Source organism: Ostrinia nubilalis, chromosome 2 (genome assembly GCF_963855985.1).
Source record: "Ostrinia nubilalis chromosome 2, ilOstNubi1.1, whole genome shotgun sequence".
Classification (NCBI taxonomy): domain Eukaryota; kingdom Metazoa; phylum Arthropoda; class Insecta; order Lepidoptera; family Crambidae; genus Ostrinia; species Ostrinia nubilalis.
The window spans coordinates 18,739,977-18,760,289 of record NC_087089.1 but is presented as its reverse complement, the minus strand read 5'-3'; the positions used below and the strand labels follow the sequence as shown (position 1 = coordinate 18,760,289).

Sequence of the window (20,313 nt, the reverse complement as noted above, 5' to 3'; positions counted from 1 at the left end):
AAAAATATTGCGTATAAAAAAGTTCATCCCCAATTTTCCACCCTTGGGGGTGAAATATTTTCTTCAAATTCGCATGAAACCACCCTTTTGATAATACCTATTCAACAAAAAAATAATCGTTCAAATTGATTTATAATCGGCAGAGATATTGCGTATAAAAAAGTTCATCCCCAATTTTCCACCCTTGGGGGTTGTTTTTTCTATTATTAAATTTAAATGGGACCACCCTTGAGGTATTACCTATACGCCGAAAAAAGATTTGTTCAAATCGGTTCATAATTGGCGAAGTTATCGCGTAACAAACATAGAAAAAAAAAAAACATACGGGTCGAATTGAGAACCTCCTCCTTTTTTGAAGTCGGTTGAAAAGCAAGACCAACCAAATACCAGGTCCAAAATTTTACTAAAGTTGAAAATATGGGAACAGCACCTAGCAAACAAACATTTTAAAGAACTTGTTAATCATTGTAATCTCTTTCCATGTTATTTCGCTCTCGTTTGCATGGCATGTGTGCGGTTTCTGCGAATGAGTAATGGCGATGCCTACTTCCTGCGCGGCGGCCGGCGACACTTAACCCACTAACGAGCAGCGCCCGAACAATAAGTACAATAACTCCACGATCCGCGCTAGTTCTACGCTAAGACGTTGTGCAAACTCAGAAAACCCTCAAACAATCCCTTGTGCAAATACATGGCCAGGTTTTTTCAACCCACTCCGGAAGAGTGTAAAAACTCGATCCTTTGTTTATACTTGGGAATAGCATTTTTGAAAGTTTACAAACTTAACAAGCATCTTGTTTGCCGGTTTTGTTAGAAACTTTAGATGAAATATTTTGGTATTCACCTGTCTGTGGATAAGCAAAACTACTACTACTGCTAGTACTAAACCAATAAAAGTACGTAACTACACTAATCTTACGTAATAAACAAAATGTAGAGTCGGCTCTATGAACTTTATTTACGTGCCAAATTATATTGTTGGACTGTATGGTTGCCAGCAACAAAGCCTGTTGTGCTGTTGTTGAATTACTGAGTAAAGTAAAATATTTATCAAAGACTTTTTGTAAACAAATGACTACTGTAGTAGCGGGTGTAATGTGACAGCGTGTGAAGAGTCGAGTTAGCATTAAGGAGACCTACTGACGTCGTACATGCTCGATTCAATTCCACTGTATCTTATTACAAGTTACGTTCGTTCGTTCGTTCGTTTCAGCCGAAAGACGTCCACTGCTGGACAAAGGCCTCCCCCAAGGATTTCCACAAAGACCGGTCCTGCGCCGCTTGCATCCAGGTACAAGTTACGTACAAAAACTAATAGAGTCACCATGGAAGTTTTTAAACAGGAATAGAAAAAAATTCTTATTCTTAAGTGACTTTGTAGCAAAATTTTAACTACCTGTATAGTTAAAGGAAGGAAGCACTGAATTTGCTTCAGCCTTAGAGTTTTAAAACAAAATGTAATTCCAAATTCAACTCTTTGCATATTCAATATATCAATAGCAGGAACAGCAGCAGCAGTTTAAGGTTGTCTTTCAAAATCAAAATCAAAATTATCTTTATTTGTTTAGACTAATTAAACTAGTTCTTGCAAATCGTCAAATGCTCTTAAGGAGTCTATACATGTCTCATTCTTTTTTTGCCCTACCTTATCTTTTTTTGATCTGATGTTGGCAGTTTGGTCTAGTTATACGTAATTGTAAAAACCGTTTACCGAAATACGTTTATGTCATTATGATTGTGATGTAATTGTTGCGCAATCATTAACTTAAAACGAAAATCGAATGAGTGACATACTAAAAATCTCTTGCTGGTGACCTTGGAATTTTATTATATTTTGTTTTAAAACTCTAATATTATATTAGGTTATTCTGTTAACAGACGTTGACCAATAACAATAATATTCAGTTCGATTACTACTATATTTCGAACGATTTTATATTTCTTGTTTTTTACATATCAGTACATACTAGAGCATGTTGGGTACATTTATTTTCCTTAACACAGTATAGTTTATTTATTGTAAGTAATTAAAATAAGGAAAATTCTGAACAACGACCGGCGAACCGAGAGTGCTCCTAAAAAAACGGCTAATAACATTATTAATAATATTGTTGTGGCCAGTAGTTGTTTATGCTACGCTAATGAACCTTCATTTGAAGCAATTGTTTTCTACATTTATAGCGTCATTTTATATTTTTAGTAAAACATTTACGAGTAAATGTTTATTCAACTGTTTGCATATTCAGCAGCACATTGATTTTAACCGGTGTCACCAAACTATGGTTTCCAATCTAAGGCTGGATTGCACCATCTTACTTTAACTTTGACAAACGTCAAAAATCTGTCGAACTCCATACAAAAAGCCCCGGTTATTGTCATAGTTATCGTTAAAGTTAGGTGGTTCAACTCGGCCTTAATATTTTTTTATCTAAAGTTTAGACATTTGTCCCGCTTGTTTTAAATAAATAATAAATAATATCCGATATCGGCATCGGCATCATAAAACTATATCATAATAATAAATGCATCCCGATGTAGCTCGCGGGCCGGGCGTCGTCGGCAGTGTCGCGGGAGATAACACGGCGCTCCGTGTAACGCACACATCCCTATACAGCGTGTTTCTTAGAATTACATAATTTAGGAAAATGATCAGTCCCATGATGAAAGAATTGCTTGTTTGCACTGTTCGCGAATAGGTTACATACATACACATATACCTATCTAGTTCTATCTTTGGTTCGTATCAAAAATTGTATGTGTATGTAGGTATATATTATATTTTATATAATTATGTATATATTAATATATTTTTCTGTATTATTTGTATGTATTATTTTGGTTTAAATTTTATGCCTTTTGTTTACATTTATTTTTTTAGTGTCGACACCGCCTTCCCCTTCATATTTTTTTTTTAAGTAACTGTCCTCACCATAGGTTGTCTGGAAGAGATCGCTTCATAGCGATAAGACCGCCTAGTTGTACCTTGTGTGTTCCTTTTCTTTCTGTTCTTATCTTTGGTGTGCAATAAAGTGTATTTATTATTATTATTATACCTAATTCCCAAGTAATTTTTTTAAAAGTTCCCAGGCATTACAAGAAACTTTTGTGTTGTTATTTCCATACAATGATTTTTAATCTAAATATATACGAGTATAACTCAAAGGTCAAAGGTGACTGACTGACATAGTGATCTATCAACCAACGCACAGCCCAAACCACAGTGGACGGATCGGGCTGAAATTTGGCATGCAGGTAGATGTTATGACGTAGGCATCTGCTAAGAAAGGATTTTACGAAACTCCACCCCTAAGGGGGTAAAACGGGATCCACGCGTACGAAGTCGCGGGCGGCCGCTAGTATTATATATTTTTATAGGCTTATAGGCTTCACCGCGTCAATAAAAAATGAGACTGTAAAGTTTCATCAAAGTTGAATGCAGCTTGTTACCGTGCACGATGTAAAAGTGTACGGATTACATTTCTTGTATGTCGTATCGTAATTCGTATCGTATCAGTATCACTGAGGTGTGGGAGCAGACTGTAGCGCGGCGCGCCGGCGCTGGGCTGGTGTTGCCGGCGTGTTTGCGCAGGCTCGGCTCTAACGCGCCATTTTACACGTTTTAAGAGCCCTCGGATCGTTTCCAAATTTGTCCTCTTTATTTTTTGTCGTGTTGAGTGACGGCTTAAGTGTCTCGAGTGAGTTATTTGTATAGGCTCTGCGTTCCGGTGTGGGTCGATGATGCGCAAATAACCGCCGTCTATTAGCTTTATATATTATACCGGGTAATTTTTGTTTAAAACCTTTTATTATTCGAAATCTTTCTTTTGTTTTTATTTTGAAGTTGCAGTAAGCCCACGAATTACGAGTATGTGTACTTATATTTTAATATGGCTTTATCTTGTATATTTTCACAGTAGTGAAATACCTAAGTACCTACTGTCCTATTGTGGTAGGTAGACAGAAAGATAAACTGCTGCAAATTATAATTCTAAACTTATTGTTATGTCCCTAACTCCCTAGTGGCGCGTGGCGTCTGCATAGTGCCGGTCACCCGTCGGACAGGGTGTCGGACAACTGTCCGCAACACGTGCGGTGCGCGCTGTAAGACATAGTAATAAAAAATAACTAATCCTTCAATCTTTACCATCTGGGATATCAAAAGTATGATGTCTGTGCCTTCACTTTGAGTAAGTTTTTATTCTGTTATGGTGTTTCGGATGAGGCACTTGATCTGTTGAACTCGTATCTCACAGGCAGAAAGCAAAAAGTTTGTATTAATGGAACTGAGTCTTCTGGAGCACCTCTTACCATGGGTGTGCCGCAGGGATCGATATTGGGACCTTTGCTATTTCTTATTTATATTAATGACCTTCCCTACTTTGTAAAAGATCTATGTGATATTGTGTTATTTGCTGATGACACATCTCTCATTTTCAAAGTTGATAGAGGTAAAGTAAACCTTGATGATATAAATGACACACTCTCACAGGTTTTGCATTGGTTTACTGTTAACAACTTATTGTTAAATGCAAACAAAACTAAGTGCATTAAATTTACCTTACCTAATGTGAGGCAGGTTCCCACACAATTGATGGTGAAGAATGAACCATTAAATAGCATAAGTTCCACAACATTCTTGGGAATCACTTTAGACTCTAAACTTCAGTGGGGTCCTCATATTGAAACCTTGTCAGCAAGGCTCAGTTCAGCTGCTTTTGCAGTGAGAAAGATAAGGCAATTAACTGACATTGAAACGGCAAGGCTAGTTTATTTTAGCTATTTTCATAGTATAATGTCATACGGCATATTGTTGTGGGGCTCAGCTGCGGACATTGAAACTGTGTTCGTTCTGCAGAAGAGAGCAGTGCGGGCCATTTATAACCTTGGACCCCGATTTTCCTTGAGAGAATTCTTTAAGGAGATTAATATACTGACAGTAGCTTCACAGTTCATTTATGAAAACCTTTTATATGTTCGCAAAAATATAGAGCAATTTACTAGAAAGAGTGATTTACACAAGTTCAATACAAGAAACAAAAATAAACTTGCCGTTCCAAATTTCAGACTGCACAAGATTGGTAATTCATTTATGGGGAAATGTATTAAACTTTTCAATAAATTACCACAAACTGTTGTAGAATTGCCCATTCATAAATTTAAAGCACATATCAAAAGCACCTTAATGAAAAAGGGCTACTATAAAGTTGATGATTATATAAAGGATAAAAATGTTTGGAATGTTTAACTACCTAGCTCGCATTAATACTTATGACTATAATTTGTATATTTTAAAGACTGTAAAACCTTGAAAAGGAGGCTGACAATAGTGACTGAGTTTCTTGCGCTGCTTCTTCTCAGCACTGGCCCATTTATTGTCCCGAAGCAGTGGTAGGGTTAATATTGGGACGTGTAAAAGCGCTTTTTTAAAGCCTATTTGCAAAAATAAATGAATTTTATGAATTTTCTTTTAAAAAATTTTAATTTATTCTGTCCACGTTAATTTGTGACAGAAACACTGAAAGTGCTGAACATCGGCTTATTCTTCAAATGATATCAACAGGTCAATTCCATGGCATTGATACACAATATTCTTTCGCAATCACAATAATCGCCAATCTTTGTCTTTATTCTGGTTGACAAGGTTCAGTATATCCAAAATTCTTGAGAATCGTTGAATGTCCGGGTTTCTGGTCGAGTGAAATTGACATTTGTAAATTCCCGGCGTGATGTTGCAACGCGCGGGCCGTGTCGGCGGCGCACGTGCGGCGGCCCGCGCCTGTAACTCACGCGCACGAACCGTAACTTGGTTTCCGTGTACTGCCGATGCGGGCTGTTCGCCTGCTCTTATTGATTGTTGTTCTAACGGGACATGGATTGTAAGTGTAGGTTGTTTTCTAACTTTAGCAATCCATTTCAGTTGTATTGGCCAGCTAACTAGTTTTCAATTGAAATACCTTTGCATAGACATATTTAAATGGTGTGGTCGAAAGCTTGAATTCATTGACTTTGTTTGGGATAAGTAAAGATGCTTTTATTAGCATCTAATCATTTAATAGAATAATACCTAAAAGGACACTAGGTGACTTTGGACAGTGTTATTGTAAGCACCACGATTTGCATTTTCTTTGGGGCTTATCGTCGCATTATCCCGATACATTTGCACAGCGCTCCACGAGTGAGAGCTCCATAATGGGGTCTAATGCGTTCGTAACAGTCGTTATCTCTTCCGGACGAGTTTTCCAAATTCGTCGTGCCATCAGCACAACGCGCAACGGTAGCGGAGTAGTGTCGCCGTAATGAATGTAAGCGGGTCGAGGGCGCCGGCGGGGCGCGGGGCGGGGCGGGAGGGGTGCGCCCGCGCCGATAACGCACCTACTTCCGAGACGTTCCGAGCCATTAGCCTCAACTCGCACTCCACTTAACAACACGCAGCGCTCCAAATAATGTAATGCCTAGGCGCTGTCGATGAACCCTGAGCAAACACACGTCATCCATGTCACCGCATTTAGGGTTCAAACTTCCTTTCGCTACAATTCTTTTACGTACTTTTGCGGAGAAAACCTATTTAATTTCAACAAAGTCGTCCGCGATGTGCCTAAGGCCCAGTTTCCACCAAAGCGGAGAGGAGAGGGGATGTGTTTGATAGGTCGATCAGATCACATCATCTCGCCGCTTAACTTCAGTTCGGAATTCTGATTAGTTTTTTTAAAAACATATCTCTTCTACGCTTTGGTGAAACCGGGCCCAATCCATTTTATTGTGGTGTATTATTATGTATCATTTTAATAATATACATACTAAACTGGCGGAATTCAAAGCTGTAATTGCCGTCCTGAAAAGTTTTGAGGGAGACGTTTAGCTAGATGGCGTTCTATGTATAATCTTGGCCACCAGTTACAACAGACGACTAATCAAACTACCCCAGTGGATGCAGGATGGATCACAATTCACTAACGCACGACTATCTGTAGTACTTTAGGACTACCTTGGGTTGCATCATGGTTAGGTCCTGGTTAATAACTTATGAGGGCAGTCCGGAGTGCCACGACATGTTCATTCGCAAGGCGGCTAAACTTGCCCAATGAGTTCCGATAAGTCTCGTAACTGTTCGCCGCGCAAATGTCACGTAAATGAAGAATTCTCATTACTCAATGGATGTCGTAAGCGAGATAAGCGCTGCTGCGCGTGAGCTCGGCACGTATCGGTCGCAGCTGTTACAACTCGCGTATTGCCGTTATGAAATTATTTTCAGTATTTAATTTCCAAATCAAAAATAAATCTAAACTTTAAAATTAAAGTACATACTTAGGTTCTATCGGACCAGACTCCATTAACTGACCAATATATTCCTCAATTCCTGATTCCTTTCAAGATCAGTTATCAAGTCATCTTAAAATTATTTCATAATAAAAGTATGACTAAGGTCTGTTTTTTCAATCGTCGGATAACTTTTAACTGAAGAATAAGTTTGGCACATTGACTTATAGAAGTTCAGTATGGAAGATATGTCACAATGACAAGTTTATTCTTCAGATAAAAGATATCTGACGATTGAAAAATCAGCCCTAATTCAAATTCAAATCATTTTATTGCATATCACATGGGCATGGGTAAAGGTTGACAGAACATTATATTTCGCTTTGAAATGGAGAAAGGAAAAGTATTGTCATGGCCATATCTGTCAAACTGGGTGTTTCTGAATATCACGCGGTTCTAATCGGTCCTTCCTGGCGCAGAGGCGGCGGCGGCGGCGGCGGCGCGGTGTACTCGCGCTGCGCGTACCCCAGCCCCGCGCCCTACTTCGGCGCGCCCGCCGAGCTCGCCGTGCAGCAGCAGATCTGGAGCCCCAGCACAGGTACCGCACCCGTTCCACTGCCATAAATAAACTCAACCACTGAATCCAGCCATGGATATCATTCAAAAGAATACAAATGATTTGCCACGATACTAGTGTCGTAAGGTACATCGTGCTACAGGTTATCTTGTATCATCAACAGGCTGCATTCATTATCGTTCAACAGACTATCTACGTCGATATTCAATTCCCAATACGTCGAAGACGTCTTAAATTTTCTTTATTCTTGATCAATTACAAATGGTATACAGCACAGCTAAACCCAAAGTGTTTCCAGCCGGCGGTTCTCCCACGTACGGCGGGTCGAGCGGCGGCGGCGGCGGCGGCGGCGGCGGCGTGGTGCTGGGCGAGGAGTACGCGGGCGAGGCGGGCGGCGGCGAGGCGGCGGGCGGCGCGCTGCCGGCCTTCAGCGCGCGCTTCGGCGGCGCCTTCGCCTGCGCCACCTCGCGCGCCTCCACCGTGTACGGCAACCCCGGCCTCACCGCCAATGCTTACACGCACCAGGTCGGTAACTCACATGGGTTGTTCTTTTTGTCGTGATCCGGGAATTGATATTCTATTATTGTTTCTGGCTGCGTTATTATAGCGTTTTGATCTGATGACTCATGACTTCATGAGTGTACATTATGGTATCTTCATAATTATGTTCATATTAAAGAAGATTTTTTTCTTTTTAATATTGGGTAGAGCCAGATATTGAAGTGAATAAAAACAAACTTAGTCTTGATCTCTTCTTGCGTCTTAGTTTTGAAGTAGGTTAAATAGTTTGAAATGTGTGCGCTTTGCTGACGAAGGCTCGTGCCGCTGTTTCCAGGACGTGTGGGGCCTGGACGGCAGCCGCCGGCCGCAGCTCTCGGCCGCCGCCAGTCTGTCAGCCAGTAAGTACCTCTACATCATGACAAATATGATAGCACCATTGACTTGTTTTAAATATTATAGATTGATATTTCAAAGTGTTTAAAGTATAGGAGTTTAGGTGTAGGAGTAGTATACAAATACGTAACTGTGTGTCTCTATTCACATTCAGAAAAAGGTAGGAATGTGGATACCATTCACTTAGAGAATACTTTAATTAAAAATATTATGACTCACATGTTTGTAACATTTGTTTCACAGTTATTTTGAAATAAACAGTTATTAGAATCTACGCCAATACAATATGATCAAACATTGAATTCGCTATCACTTAAATATTGAATGACTGGTTTTCACATTCCTATTAAAGAATTTAAATGCCCGATAATACAGAAAGAAACCTTTCAAAATTTTCCGTTGGTCATTTTGTACGCGCATTCCGTCCCTGCGTTCACGCGCATTAGGGCCGCTCTTTGTTCGCCGACGAGTGATTCGCCAGACCAAGTCCACTTTCCAAGTGAATCATCGGCTCACGTTACCATTTTGGTGGTAAATTATAGTGAATAATATTTAAACAACACTCTAATGGACAGTAAATAAATCATTACTAATTTATTGTTTTTGTTAATGTACACTTGACATTTACAATAGATAAATACATACATGCATAGTACATACGAAAACTAAATGTATCATTACTTCATTATGAAATATTCAATGACTCCTTGGTAACACGCTGCTTAACATGACAGTTGTACAGTTACTATTTATATTTAGGGTGGATGAGAGTAATTATTAACAAGAGTAATTTTAATCTCAGAATAAATCGTCAGTTATTCAACTGAAACTGTCAATGTGCCAGTTATACCATAAGTTATTATCAGATAAAAGTTTGGTCGAATCGGGCCTTAATAATGAAACATAGATCTACTTTTCGGCCTTACTAAATAAGTAAATATAACCTCATAAAATGTTCTTGTAAGAGCTATTGAAATTACAAGAGGCGAGCAGCAGCCCGCAAGCTCGCCGTCATAATTAGTCGTTCTTACAACAATAGCGTCCGGACGGTAAACACGACCGATAGCAACAGCTTAGTTTTTGTCAATACGAGATTTTTTACGGACAGGGGCGGCGTGGCGCGGGTCACGCCGATAGCCTCGCGCTGTCAAAACTAATAACCATCTCTAAATAACTTCACAGATATATTTTTATTGCGATAAGCTATTTTTGAAAAACATCGATAATGGAGTCCGGGTAACATTCACGGTTCCCTCTTGGAACAATGAACACGTTTTTGTAACGGTTTTTTTCGGTTTTCACATCCACTTGAACCTTCGTCTATCTTCGAAAGCGGCAATAACTGATTTTATTTCGGCTTTAAAAGCTATTAAATAATTAATTGCCTTTCTTTGAACCACTGTAAATTTTGTTCAGATATAATTTTTAAAAGACACTTAAATGTTAGTTTCGGCACTAAACACTAGTGTATATTCAAGACTCTCAAGTGTCAATATAAGTTTATGATTGACATTTTACCGACAACCGTTTCAAGGATTATTTTAAAGATCTTTATGGATGTTTAAATTTTACACTTGTCTTAAATTACTAGAGCAAGACGCTCTAGATTTCACGAAACTTAGTCGCATGAATGTTTTTGTCTACACTAATGTTTGCGGGGCGCACCATAAGGCGTGTTTGCACGGCCACAAAAAGTGTCGGCCGTCGGCGCGCACGTGCCGCTCAAACACGCTGCGCTTGCGCCGGCCGCCTCAGGGCTGGCCAATTAAAACAAGCTGTACTTAAAATTACAGTAAAGATCTGGGACCTAAATAAAGCTTGTAAAAACACAGATCTCGTGTCTTCCACAACCTTCGGGTATATTGAAAATGAATCAATTAATTATTTAAAAAATATTATTTTGAAATAAATATGTATCTATTTACATATTATTTACTGGAAACTAACAGACAACCAAGAGAAAAACTAGCTAGTACACAAAGGGCAATGGAAAGGAGCATGTTGGGAATCAATCTCAGCGACAAATTCAAAAATTATGAAAAAGAAGAAAAGCCTACTTTGTAGAAATAATTATTCGTATAGATTGATGAAGTTAGTATCTATCGACCTGAAGGGTTGTGTTCTTCGAGCCGCGATCAGCCCTGCGCTTGCCTCGCGCCGCATGTTTGCCCGCGCCGCGGCCGCGACACTAATGCGACGTCGTTATCAACACCCTGACGCCATTATCCGTGTTTTCTAAATTACGTCATAGACCATACATGAAAGCTTAAATTATTTAATGGGTTTCTAGTTAAAATTACCGATAAACCGAAATTGAAAACCAAACAAGTGTCTTACTCATATCAAATTTCACTATAAATTCAGTTTATAAAAATGTCGCGAGTCGCGACAGTAACGAAAAATCAGTTTCAAATAGTTAACACATGGCCGCTATTTCAAGCGATAAAGATAAAATTGGCCAAAGCGGGATCACGATTCCAGAAAAAAAGATTTTAAATCACAGAGCACTTCGTAATAATGTTATCGGCACAGACGTAGTATAATTGACGAGGCATGTGCCGGCACAGATGGCCTTCTCCATTACGCGCCCACAACCTACGAGCGACAATACCATGAGTGACATGTGACATCCGCGCGACCTGTAACATGACCATGGGCATGGTTGGTTTCAGGAAAATTTTATCACTATCCGCCCCAAGGGAGGTATAAATGTTTGCCACCCAAATTGAAATATATTTACATAATTATTAGCACGGAATAATGCTTGAATCCACTGGACTGTGGGAGTTTTCATTGTGGCGTACAGAAACTGCCACAGAACTATCTTCATTCTTTAGTAACGATTCATCATCATCATCATTTCAGCCACAGGACGTCCACTGCTGAACATAGGCCTCCCCCAATGCTTTCCATGTTGATCGATTGGTAGCGGCCTGCGTCCAGCGCTTCCCTGCTACCTTTACGATGTCGTCGGTCCACCTTGTAGGTGGACGTCCCACGCTGCGTTTTCCGGTACGCGGCCTCCATTCCAGAACCTTTCTGCCCCATCGGCCGTCAGTTCTGCGTACTATGTGCCCTGCCCATTGCCACTTCAGCTTGCTAATACGTCGGGCTATGTCAGAGACTTTGGTTCGTTTACGGATCTCCTCATTTCTGATTCGATCTCGCAAAGAAACACCAAGCATAGCCCTCTCCATAGCACGCTGTGCAACTTTGAGCTTCTGTATAAGGCCTATAGTGAGAGGCCACGTTTCCGAGCCATAAGTTATCACTGGTAACACACATTGGTTATACACTCTAGTAACGATTGCTCAAATGAATATATACCAAACTAAAATTTTACAAGTTTATATCTTACATCACGTATGAAAAGTTTTTGTAATAATTTATTTACAAAAATTTCAATTATTTGTCCGTCAGACACTTTTGAGTAGATTTTTTACTCAAAAGTGACGTCACGTGAATTTCAACTCAATATAATACTGTAATTATTCTATTATGAAAAAATACGTGTTCAATATTTTTTTATTGTCTGTCTGGCGGACGAACTAGAATTTCGATTTCATTACCCAGTCATCATCCCAATTGCAAGAGCAGAATTCATTCTACATAATATTATGTATTATACCGACTAGGATACTGTATGAGCCCGTGACTGGTCCATGGATTAGCAAGCTGAAGTGGCAATGGGCATGGCACATAGTACGCAGAACAGATGGCCGATTGGGCAGCAAGGTTCTGGAATGGAAGCCGCGTACCGGAAAACGCAGCGTGGGACATCCACCCACAAGGTGGACCGAAGACATCATAAAGGTAGCAGAGAAGCGCTGGACGCAGGCCGCTACCAATCGATCAACATGAAAAGCATTGGCGGAAATTATGATGATGATCTTAATATCTGTGCTTGCAATAAACTGTAGGTACTTTGTACAAATACAATAAAAACTGATGTAAATACATAAAATTGTACTTAAAGTGCGCTGTGAGAGGAAATGCCACTTAAGGATTAACCTCATCACGACGCAACATTAAAGCTATTGGAGATGAAATGGAAACAATAAGCCCCACTGAAGGACTAGTAGTAACTGTGAGAAGAGGAAGTGTGCAGTAACGGTCCGCGCGGCCGTTGAGGCACGAACAATCGCCGCTCGGGTTACAGCCGCGGTCACGACCCGCGCCCGCGTCACGAAGGTCGGCGAATTACGATGAACAAATGTAGTGTTTGTAAACACCGGACATGCTGATTTTGCAATTTTGTACTACAGCGTCTGCTTTAGTTTTGGTTACGTCTTTTTTGGAAACTACAATGTACCTAGGTAATTAATTTTTGGACAGTAACTTACAGTGTTAACATGCCTACACAGTAAATGTAAATACCTAATGTTATCAAAGTTTAATATTAACTTGCTAAGTAGATTAAGGGGATTCTCGAGAACTGTGCACCGTTAATCATCTCTTAAAAAGAATTAATAATAAGTTATTTGTTGTTATTAGTAATAACAATAGATCAAGTTTTTATTATTTATTGAATGCAATGATTAACTTTCCTTATACAGTGTGTCCGGGCATGTAGTGATCAAATGGACAATTTTATCGATGAAAATACTTCAAATTTGGGGCTTGACCCATTTCTCGCAAAATTACAAGGATTTACATGCGAAAGTGCACTCCTGAAAGAATCGCCCAACTTACTCCTACTAGTTGGGCGATTCTTTCAGGAGGTTATGGAATCCGCGTTATGGAATCGGCTGGGAAGGGGTATATTTGTTCACCAATTACGTCGAAACTAATAGACGTAGACTAATAAATTTACATTCGTTTTGTAGAATAGATCAAATACTAATAATACAATGCAAATAAAACATACTTTAACGATCTGGTTTTTCTTTTATTGGAAAATAAATGAAAAAGAAGTGAAAAAGTCATGTTTTTTTCTACTTAAATCCATTCTTACTCCCTTAAAATGTATAAAACTTGTGTCTGTTTTCTACTTTACAAATAGATAATTTTATCAGCTATCGCATGACATAAAATATTTGCTCATTAGTGTTAAGGTGCCCACGCAATCACTTATTTTTGAAAGATTAGGTGAATTCTAAAATTAAAAACTTAAAGCCTTTTAATTTTTTGAGAAATGGGTCAAGCCCCAAATTTGAAATATTTTCATCGATAAAATTGTCCATAGATCACGCCCTTAAAGTTTGATCACTACATGCCCGGACACATTTTATTATACGATGTTAATCTTCACATGAATATAACGTTAGTGAAAGTTGGTCCATAAACGCGGATGATGCGAAGTGTGGTTCATGCGTGGTCCCCGCGACGTGCCCTCGCGGCGCGCGCGTCACGTGCGCGCCCGTCCCGCGCGCTCAGCACGCGCATGAATCAGTCATTGCCAAGGTTGCTCAGACAATGAATCTTCTCTTCGCGCTGTTTACATTACACTTCCTTAACCGGACCGTGCCCTCGGCCACGACGACCGAGGCAGAACAACAATACGCGTAAAAGTATAAGCACATCACAGTTGGTCGAACAAAGAGTGAATGAATATGATACTCGTACTTTGGTCCCATTTATTAGTATTTGGGTCATTGCCAGTTTATGTAGCAGTCCCTTTTGTATGTCAATTTAAAACTTTTGGCATCAGTTTGCCTCCTGTCACATAAAAAAAAATCAGTGATTTCACATTTGAACAATATGGCCAATTAGCTAGTCTAATTTACATGATAATGATAAAAAGGTTCAAATGTCAAATTTCTGATCAAGTTCAAATAAGTATTACTTATATTCATAGTCCAATGCAGTATTTTAGCTTTAAGATATTTTGTTGATGATATTGATTGTACTGTATGAGCGGACGCTCGGCCGTGGAGAAGCTAACTAGCGGTTGTTGCGCACAGTCGATATGGCGGAGTTTTTCACGGAGGGCCGCGAGTGCGTGAACTGTGGCACGGTGCACACGCCGCTGTGGCGCCGCGACTGCACCGGCCACTACCTATGCAACGCGTGCGGGCTCTACAACAAGATGAACGGCATGAACCGCCCGCTCAAGCAGCCGCGGCGGCTGGTACGTCACCGCACCGCCGCGCACGCGCTCGCCGCGCCCGCCCACGACGTACGCAACTCACTCCGCTCGACTAACGCACGTCCTTGAGCAATCCGCGCCCGCCGAGCGTCCGTCTCCCGCCGCCCACTTCCCGATCTCAGTGACTTGTGTTTGCAGTGGCCGCGGAGGGGGCCCCGCCGGGCGCGGATTACTACAAGGGCTCCCTGATTAACGGGCTCGGGTCGCCGTACGCGCACCCGCTCGCGCTGCCGGCGCCCGCGCCGCTCTGTGCGCCGCACGCCGCCTCCACTCCCTCCGACTACAAACAGAAGAAAGGGGTACGTCGGGCCCCGCGTTGAGGCTCTACTCCCAAATTTGATTTTGACTTCACTTTATTTATCCGTCTCTCTAACTTTCCTGGATTGAGAGAGAAACTGATAGAGCCAAAGAAAGATTCCAAACATTTTACGGAGTAGACTCGCCGCCCTCCCTTTACCCTCCGTCCCTCCCGGCCCGATCCTGCACCCGCGCACTAACACTCATCGCTTCTCCTGTGCTAACCCTGTTCTACTCGTATACATTAACCGCATGCATCATTGGTTTTAGGATTCTGAATGTCAGATTCATCATTATTATAGAGTATTTTTTTTCAGAACTATACTCCTAATAATAAACTAATGATGATTCTGAATTTAATTTTAATTCGAGTCAGTACAAAGTACAGACATAAGTATTAATAATTGTAATTTTCCAAAACTGTTCATTAGAAACGTGAAAATACTTATAAATACTTTTATGAAATTTTTACAAGCAGAAAATAATGCATGTTTTTAATTTGTAAATTTCAAAAGTTTTATTTCAACTTCCGGAAATAATTTATCAAGACTTTATTTTGTGGTATCGCGCTATACTGTTGCCACTACGACGTAGCTAACGTGTGTTCCCGGCACAGACGGGCACGAAGCGGCCGGGCACGACGTGCACCAACTGCCACACGACCACGACGTCGCTGTGGCGCCGCAACGCGCACGGCGAGACCGTCTGCAACGCCTGCGGGCTCTACTACAAGCTGCACAGCGTCAACCGCCCGCTGGCCATGAAGAAGGACGCCATACAGGTGAGGCGTCGCGGACGGCCGCGGCGTGCTACTGGCACTATTGATTTTATGCCACCCAGAAATCAACAATGACAACTAATACTGGATTTCTATATTCAATCCTAATCCAAATCCGTCCGTCAACTGTCAAATTTCAAAGGTCAAAATATCTACGGATTTTGATGTTTTTTACATTTTCATATTGTTTATAAGACTATTTAAACAATATTAAAGTGTAACCGCATCAAAAATATGGATATTTGATCGAAAACATATTCTTTGACAGTTGAAATCCGGATTTGGACAAGGATTGAATATGGGAAACGGGCGTAAGACGCCAGCTTTAAAAAACTTGTTTTGTACCAAAATGACAGTTTAGGACTTCAATAACGATTTATACTTGAGAGAGAGAGAGAGATTATAAGATTTTAAACTTTCGGGTTCCATTTCAACTAAAATAGAGTCTTTTAGAATTATTAATTTAGAATCTTTTAATAATATAATGATTTATTTTTCATTACAGACGAGAAAACGGAAACCAAAGAACGGAATTAATAAAAATGAACGAAATATTAAGACCGCAGTACAGCGAACGCTGTCAAGTGGCGTGAAGTTGGAGAGTATACGTAAGTATCTTTGTAGAGGATTTCGACAAATAAGTTCAGACTAATGGTATTTTTGAGTATTTTGACGCAAGCTCCTTAACTAAGCAGAGGTGTCTGCTCGGTTAGGCAGTGTGCGTCGCATGTGTGACCGTGGCCCGTTGTCCGCAGTGGAGCCGGCGCCGGCGCTGGGCGGGGGCGCGCGCTCGCCGCTGCCCGTGAGCTACTACGTGCAGCACGCCTTCAAGCTGGAGGAGCCGCCGCCGGCGCACGCGCTGGACGACTACCGCCGCGCGCCCGACGACCGCCCCAGCGTCGTGTCCATGGGCAGCTGAGCCGCCCGCCCGCACTCACGTCATAATAACCCCCGCGGAGCCCGCGAAGCCCGTGGGCTCGCCGAGTCGACGAATAATAATGTAGAATCTCAGTCGTTTAAGTTAGATTAATGCGTAGCGTAGGACCGCCGCCGGCGGAGTCGCTAGTTGACCAAATATCGCGGACGGCGCCGCCGCACGTGCCGCACCCGCGCCCGTGTATAGTTTTGTTGGACACGACGCACCTCGCGTCCGATCGCCCGCGCGTGTGTATTATTTAACGTGTTACCAAATAATCTTTGTATAAAAACTATAAGACTGTACCTAACCTGTACCATTCCTAGCGAGTTGCATTCCTAAGTAAATATTTACATAGATAGAGACGTTAGCATGTGTACTGTACGTGTTGATGTATGAGGCGTATCGACGTTGAATTTAATTGATATTATATTGTTATTATGTGCTGACAATTATTTTATAAAATATGTGTAGTATGAGTCGTTATATATTGTAGATTTTATTAAACTCCATGACTTGAAAAGGCATTCCACGAATTTGAAAATAAATAAGTAGCTGTAGAGTAGTTGTATAAGATATTGCTCACAAAGACCACAATCCTCCCAGCGAGTGAGGGATGTGCCAGACAGTGTATCACTACAGTTGGCTACCCAGCTCAAGGCCAATACATGCTCAATCTTTTATATACACGATGAAAAGATGGCAGTCACTTCATACAACAAAAATCTTGTCTACTTAGCACTCTTTTCATTGATGACATGTTAGTTATTTAGAAAAGTTTCTCCTTAAGATACTTTTACAACGTTGCGTTGTTGCAGTTACTTTGGTACAGGACGACACTAGTTAAGATAATTTATAAAATGTACTTTTACCTATGGATGAAGCCTGCCGCTAGACCTAACATAATATAAACAACTTATTATCATCCAAAAATATGTTGCGGTAGGATTGACAATTCCTTCGAGCTACATACGGATTCTATCCGTCACAACAACTCAGTGTCATCTATAACCATTTTATGTTGCAACCATGTAGGTACGCAATTGTATTCGGAGATAGCAAATCAACTGTCGGCAACTTTCTCTCTCCACGGTTAAAACACAAACCTATGATTAAGATAAATAAGTGGATTCTGTATTGACGAAATTACTCGTATATTACATTTTCTATACAAGTGCAATGTCTTTGGTGTTGAAATCGGAAGCGTCAACAGCGAATATGTTGCAAAATGTTCTAGCATGTATCGTACTCGTATATTTGAGGATGTAATAAACTATCAACGTGTAAAGAACTTTCACTGATTTAATTAAATCAGTAAACCGATAACATCATTCATGTATGCGTATCAAGTGATTAACGATGTTAATTTCAGATCCAGGATCTGTTCTTATCGCTGTTGAATGACCTAAGCAGATCTGAACGATCTCTGATCCAAGGAACCCGAATTAAATCTCAATTGTTAATAAATTACATGTTTAAATGTTTATTGTAGTATATCGCACCTCCCGGAGCCCGGGAGCAGGCGGCGCGAGAGGGCGCGCGTTTCGCCAAATATATTAGTGAACATAGACACACTATGTGATGTTATATTTTATTTATGTGTTATCGCTAATGACTCGTTGGCGTTAGTCATAATTTACAGTTCTTTGTAAATATTAAAGAGTATACTTTGAATAAATTGATAATAATTATAATTAAAAAAGCTGTTTTTTTTTACTTAAACTAGATCTAAATATTTTTTGCAGATATTATTAGTACTTTCTCCTCAAATCCTGGTCCTATACTACAGATAGGTAACTATGTAAAAAAAAAACATTTTACATAGATAGAGAAAATTGTAAATAAAAACAATATTTGTTAATCAGAAAAAATAGTGGTGAATTTCACCAATGGTGAATTTTTCAAATCGGTTCAGTAATTTCGGCGGCTATTTAATACAAACATACCAAAAATACAAGCTTTCCTCTTTTTAATATAAGCATTACCTACCATAGTAGAGATATGGACAACAAATACGTACGACTCTTTTAACTAAATTCAAAAAGGAAGAGGTTATCAATTCGACTGTATGTTTTTGTATGTTGTATGCAGAACTCCGATATTAAAAATTAGTTTTAATATCTAGTGCACTAAAAAGTATAATACTTATTAGGTACATTATTTTAAAGGTGGATTCTGGAGTTTTTATCAAGCATCGATCGATCACTTATAATACGCAGTTGATAGTTACCTATAACTACTTAATTAATAATTAGGTACTACCTATAATATTGCAATGCCCTTACAGGGCCATATTTCGGGACTGTATCATTATTTATTAGTGAATTGTTTTCTTACAACTTTATGACCAACTAGAATACTCAATACTAAATTTGACAATGAAAGAATGTTACAGTGGTGGTATGGTAATATACCTATCGAAGTGCAGGTAAACCGTAAATGTAATTCGATAATGTTTTACTGACCTATTACTGTTGAGACTTATATTTTATGTATAGTTAGTAAGCAAGAAAATGACTATATGTATGAACACAGTAGAGATATCAGTAGTATAGTATAATAATTATGATGGCTCATCGGCGTTAGAGGCATACTATATCATAGTTGTTGAGGGCAACTCAACTCAATGCTATTGAAGAACGATGTGACATTAGACAGCTACGTGATCGAAAACACTCGAGCGCGGGGCGGGCGCGGGCAGGAGGGGGCGCTGAAACAATATGGCGTCTTATCGCGCGCGTCACGTGCCCGCGCCCCCCGCCGCGCTTTATTAGCTTTCCACGGAAAATATTCGACAAAAAACAACTGATAAGATCGCGATGAGGTCGAGCGGCGCCCATCAATAATCCGTCGAAGTTTCGTATCAGATTCGGAGCGAGGATTATGTGACGCGGCCACTGCTTCACTACACAACACACACTTCACAGGAGTGCCGAAGGTACTCGAAGCAAAAACAAATGAAAGCAAAATAATCGGTCGGAAAACAAAGATCTAGGTGACTGGGCGCATTCATCTCGGGCGTGGGTGCGCGGGCGCCGCATCGACTGTAATGAGCTGTCGCGCAGATACCGCTCTCGTAATCAAATCTGTAGGCCTTCTATCTGATAATTAGCTGGTATCGGGGATGGTATCGCGATAGTTGCGGCCCCGATACGGCGGTCCCGCGTCCCGGGCGGGGCGCGGGCGGGACGACGCTCCCTACCAATATTTGCGCAGCGCTCGCCGTGTTTGCGCCCGTTATCGCCGCGAACACACCCCGCAGCGGCCCGGCCTGCGTGGGGAACATGCCTCGATATTATTACCCGGCCGGCACGAACATACTCATGGAACAATTACACTGATTAGATTACCTGGAATATGACTAACCTATCGATCTGAACCTCCTACTTTCAGAACCACACTGTTAGTGCAACTGCATGTGCAGTAGATAGTGACAGCTGTTCCGCGAGATACTGTATCTGTTAGATACGATTAGGTATCAAAATGTTAAGATAACCGGTCTCATA

General features: G+C 40.6%; 1 protein-coding gene across 4 annotated transcripts in view; it reads left to right on the top strand.

The window, feature by feature from the left end:
• Positions 1–18,509, top strand: part of LOC135085590 (transcription factor BCFI-like) — a 49,448-nt gene extending 30,939 nt beyond the window's left edge. For 2 of the 4 annotated variants that reach the window (XM_063980380.1, XM_063980366.1), the window contains exons 3-9: positions 7,737–7,855; positions 8,133–8,359; positions 8,670–8,733; positions 14,632–14,846; positions 15,730–15,894; positions 16,397–16,499; positions 16,647–18,509. In XM_063980380.1, the coding sequence (XP_063836450.1) occupies positions 7,737–7,855; positions 8,133–8,359; positions 8,670–8,733; positions 14,632–14,846; positions 15,730–15,894; positions 16,397–16,499; positions 16,647–16,810 (1,057 nt within the window). In that variant the 3' untranslated portion in view covers positions 16,811–18,509. Of the gene's footprint in view, positions 1–7,736; positions 7,856–8,132; positions 8,360–8,669; positions 8,734–14,631; positions 14,847–14,954; positions 15,116–15,729; positions 15,895–16,396; positions 16,500–16,646 lie in introns of all 4 variants that reach the window. The other 2 variants (XM_063980387.1, XM_063980374.1) reach the window with 2 other exon arrangements.
• The last annotated feature ends 1,804 nt before the right edge of the window (positions 18,510–20,313 follow it).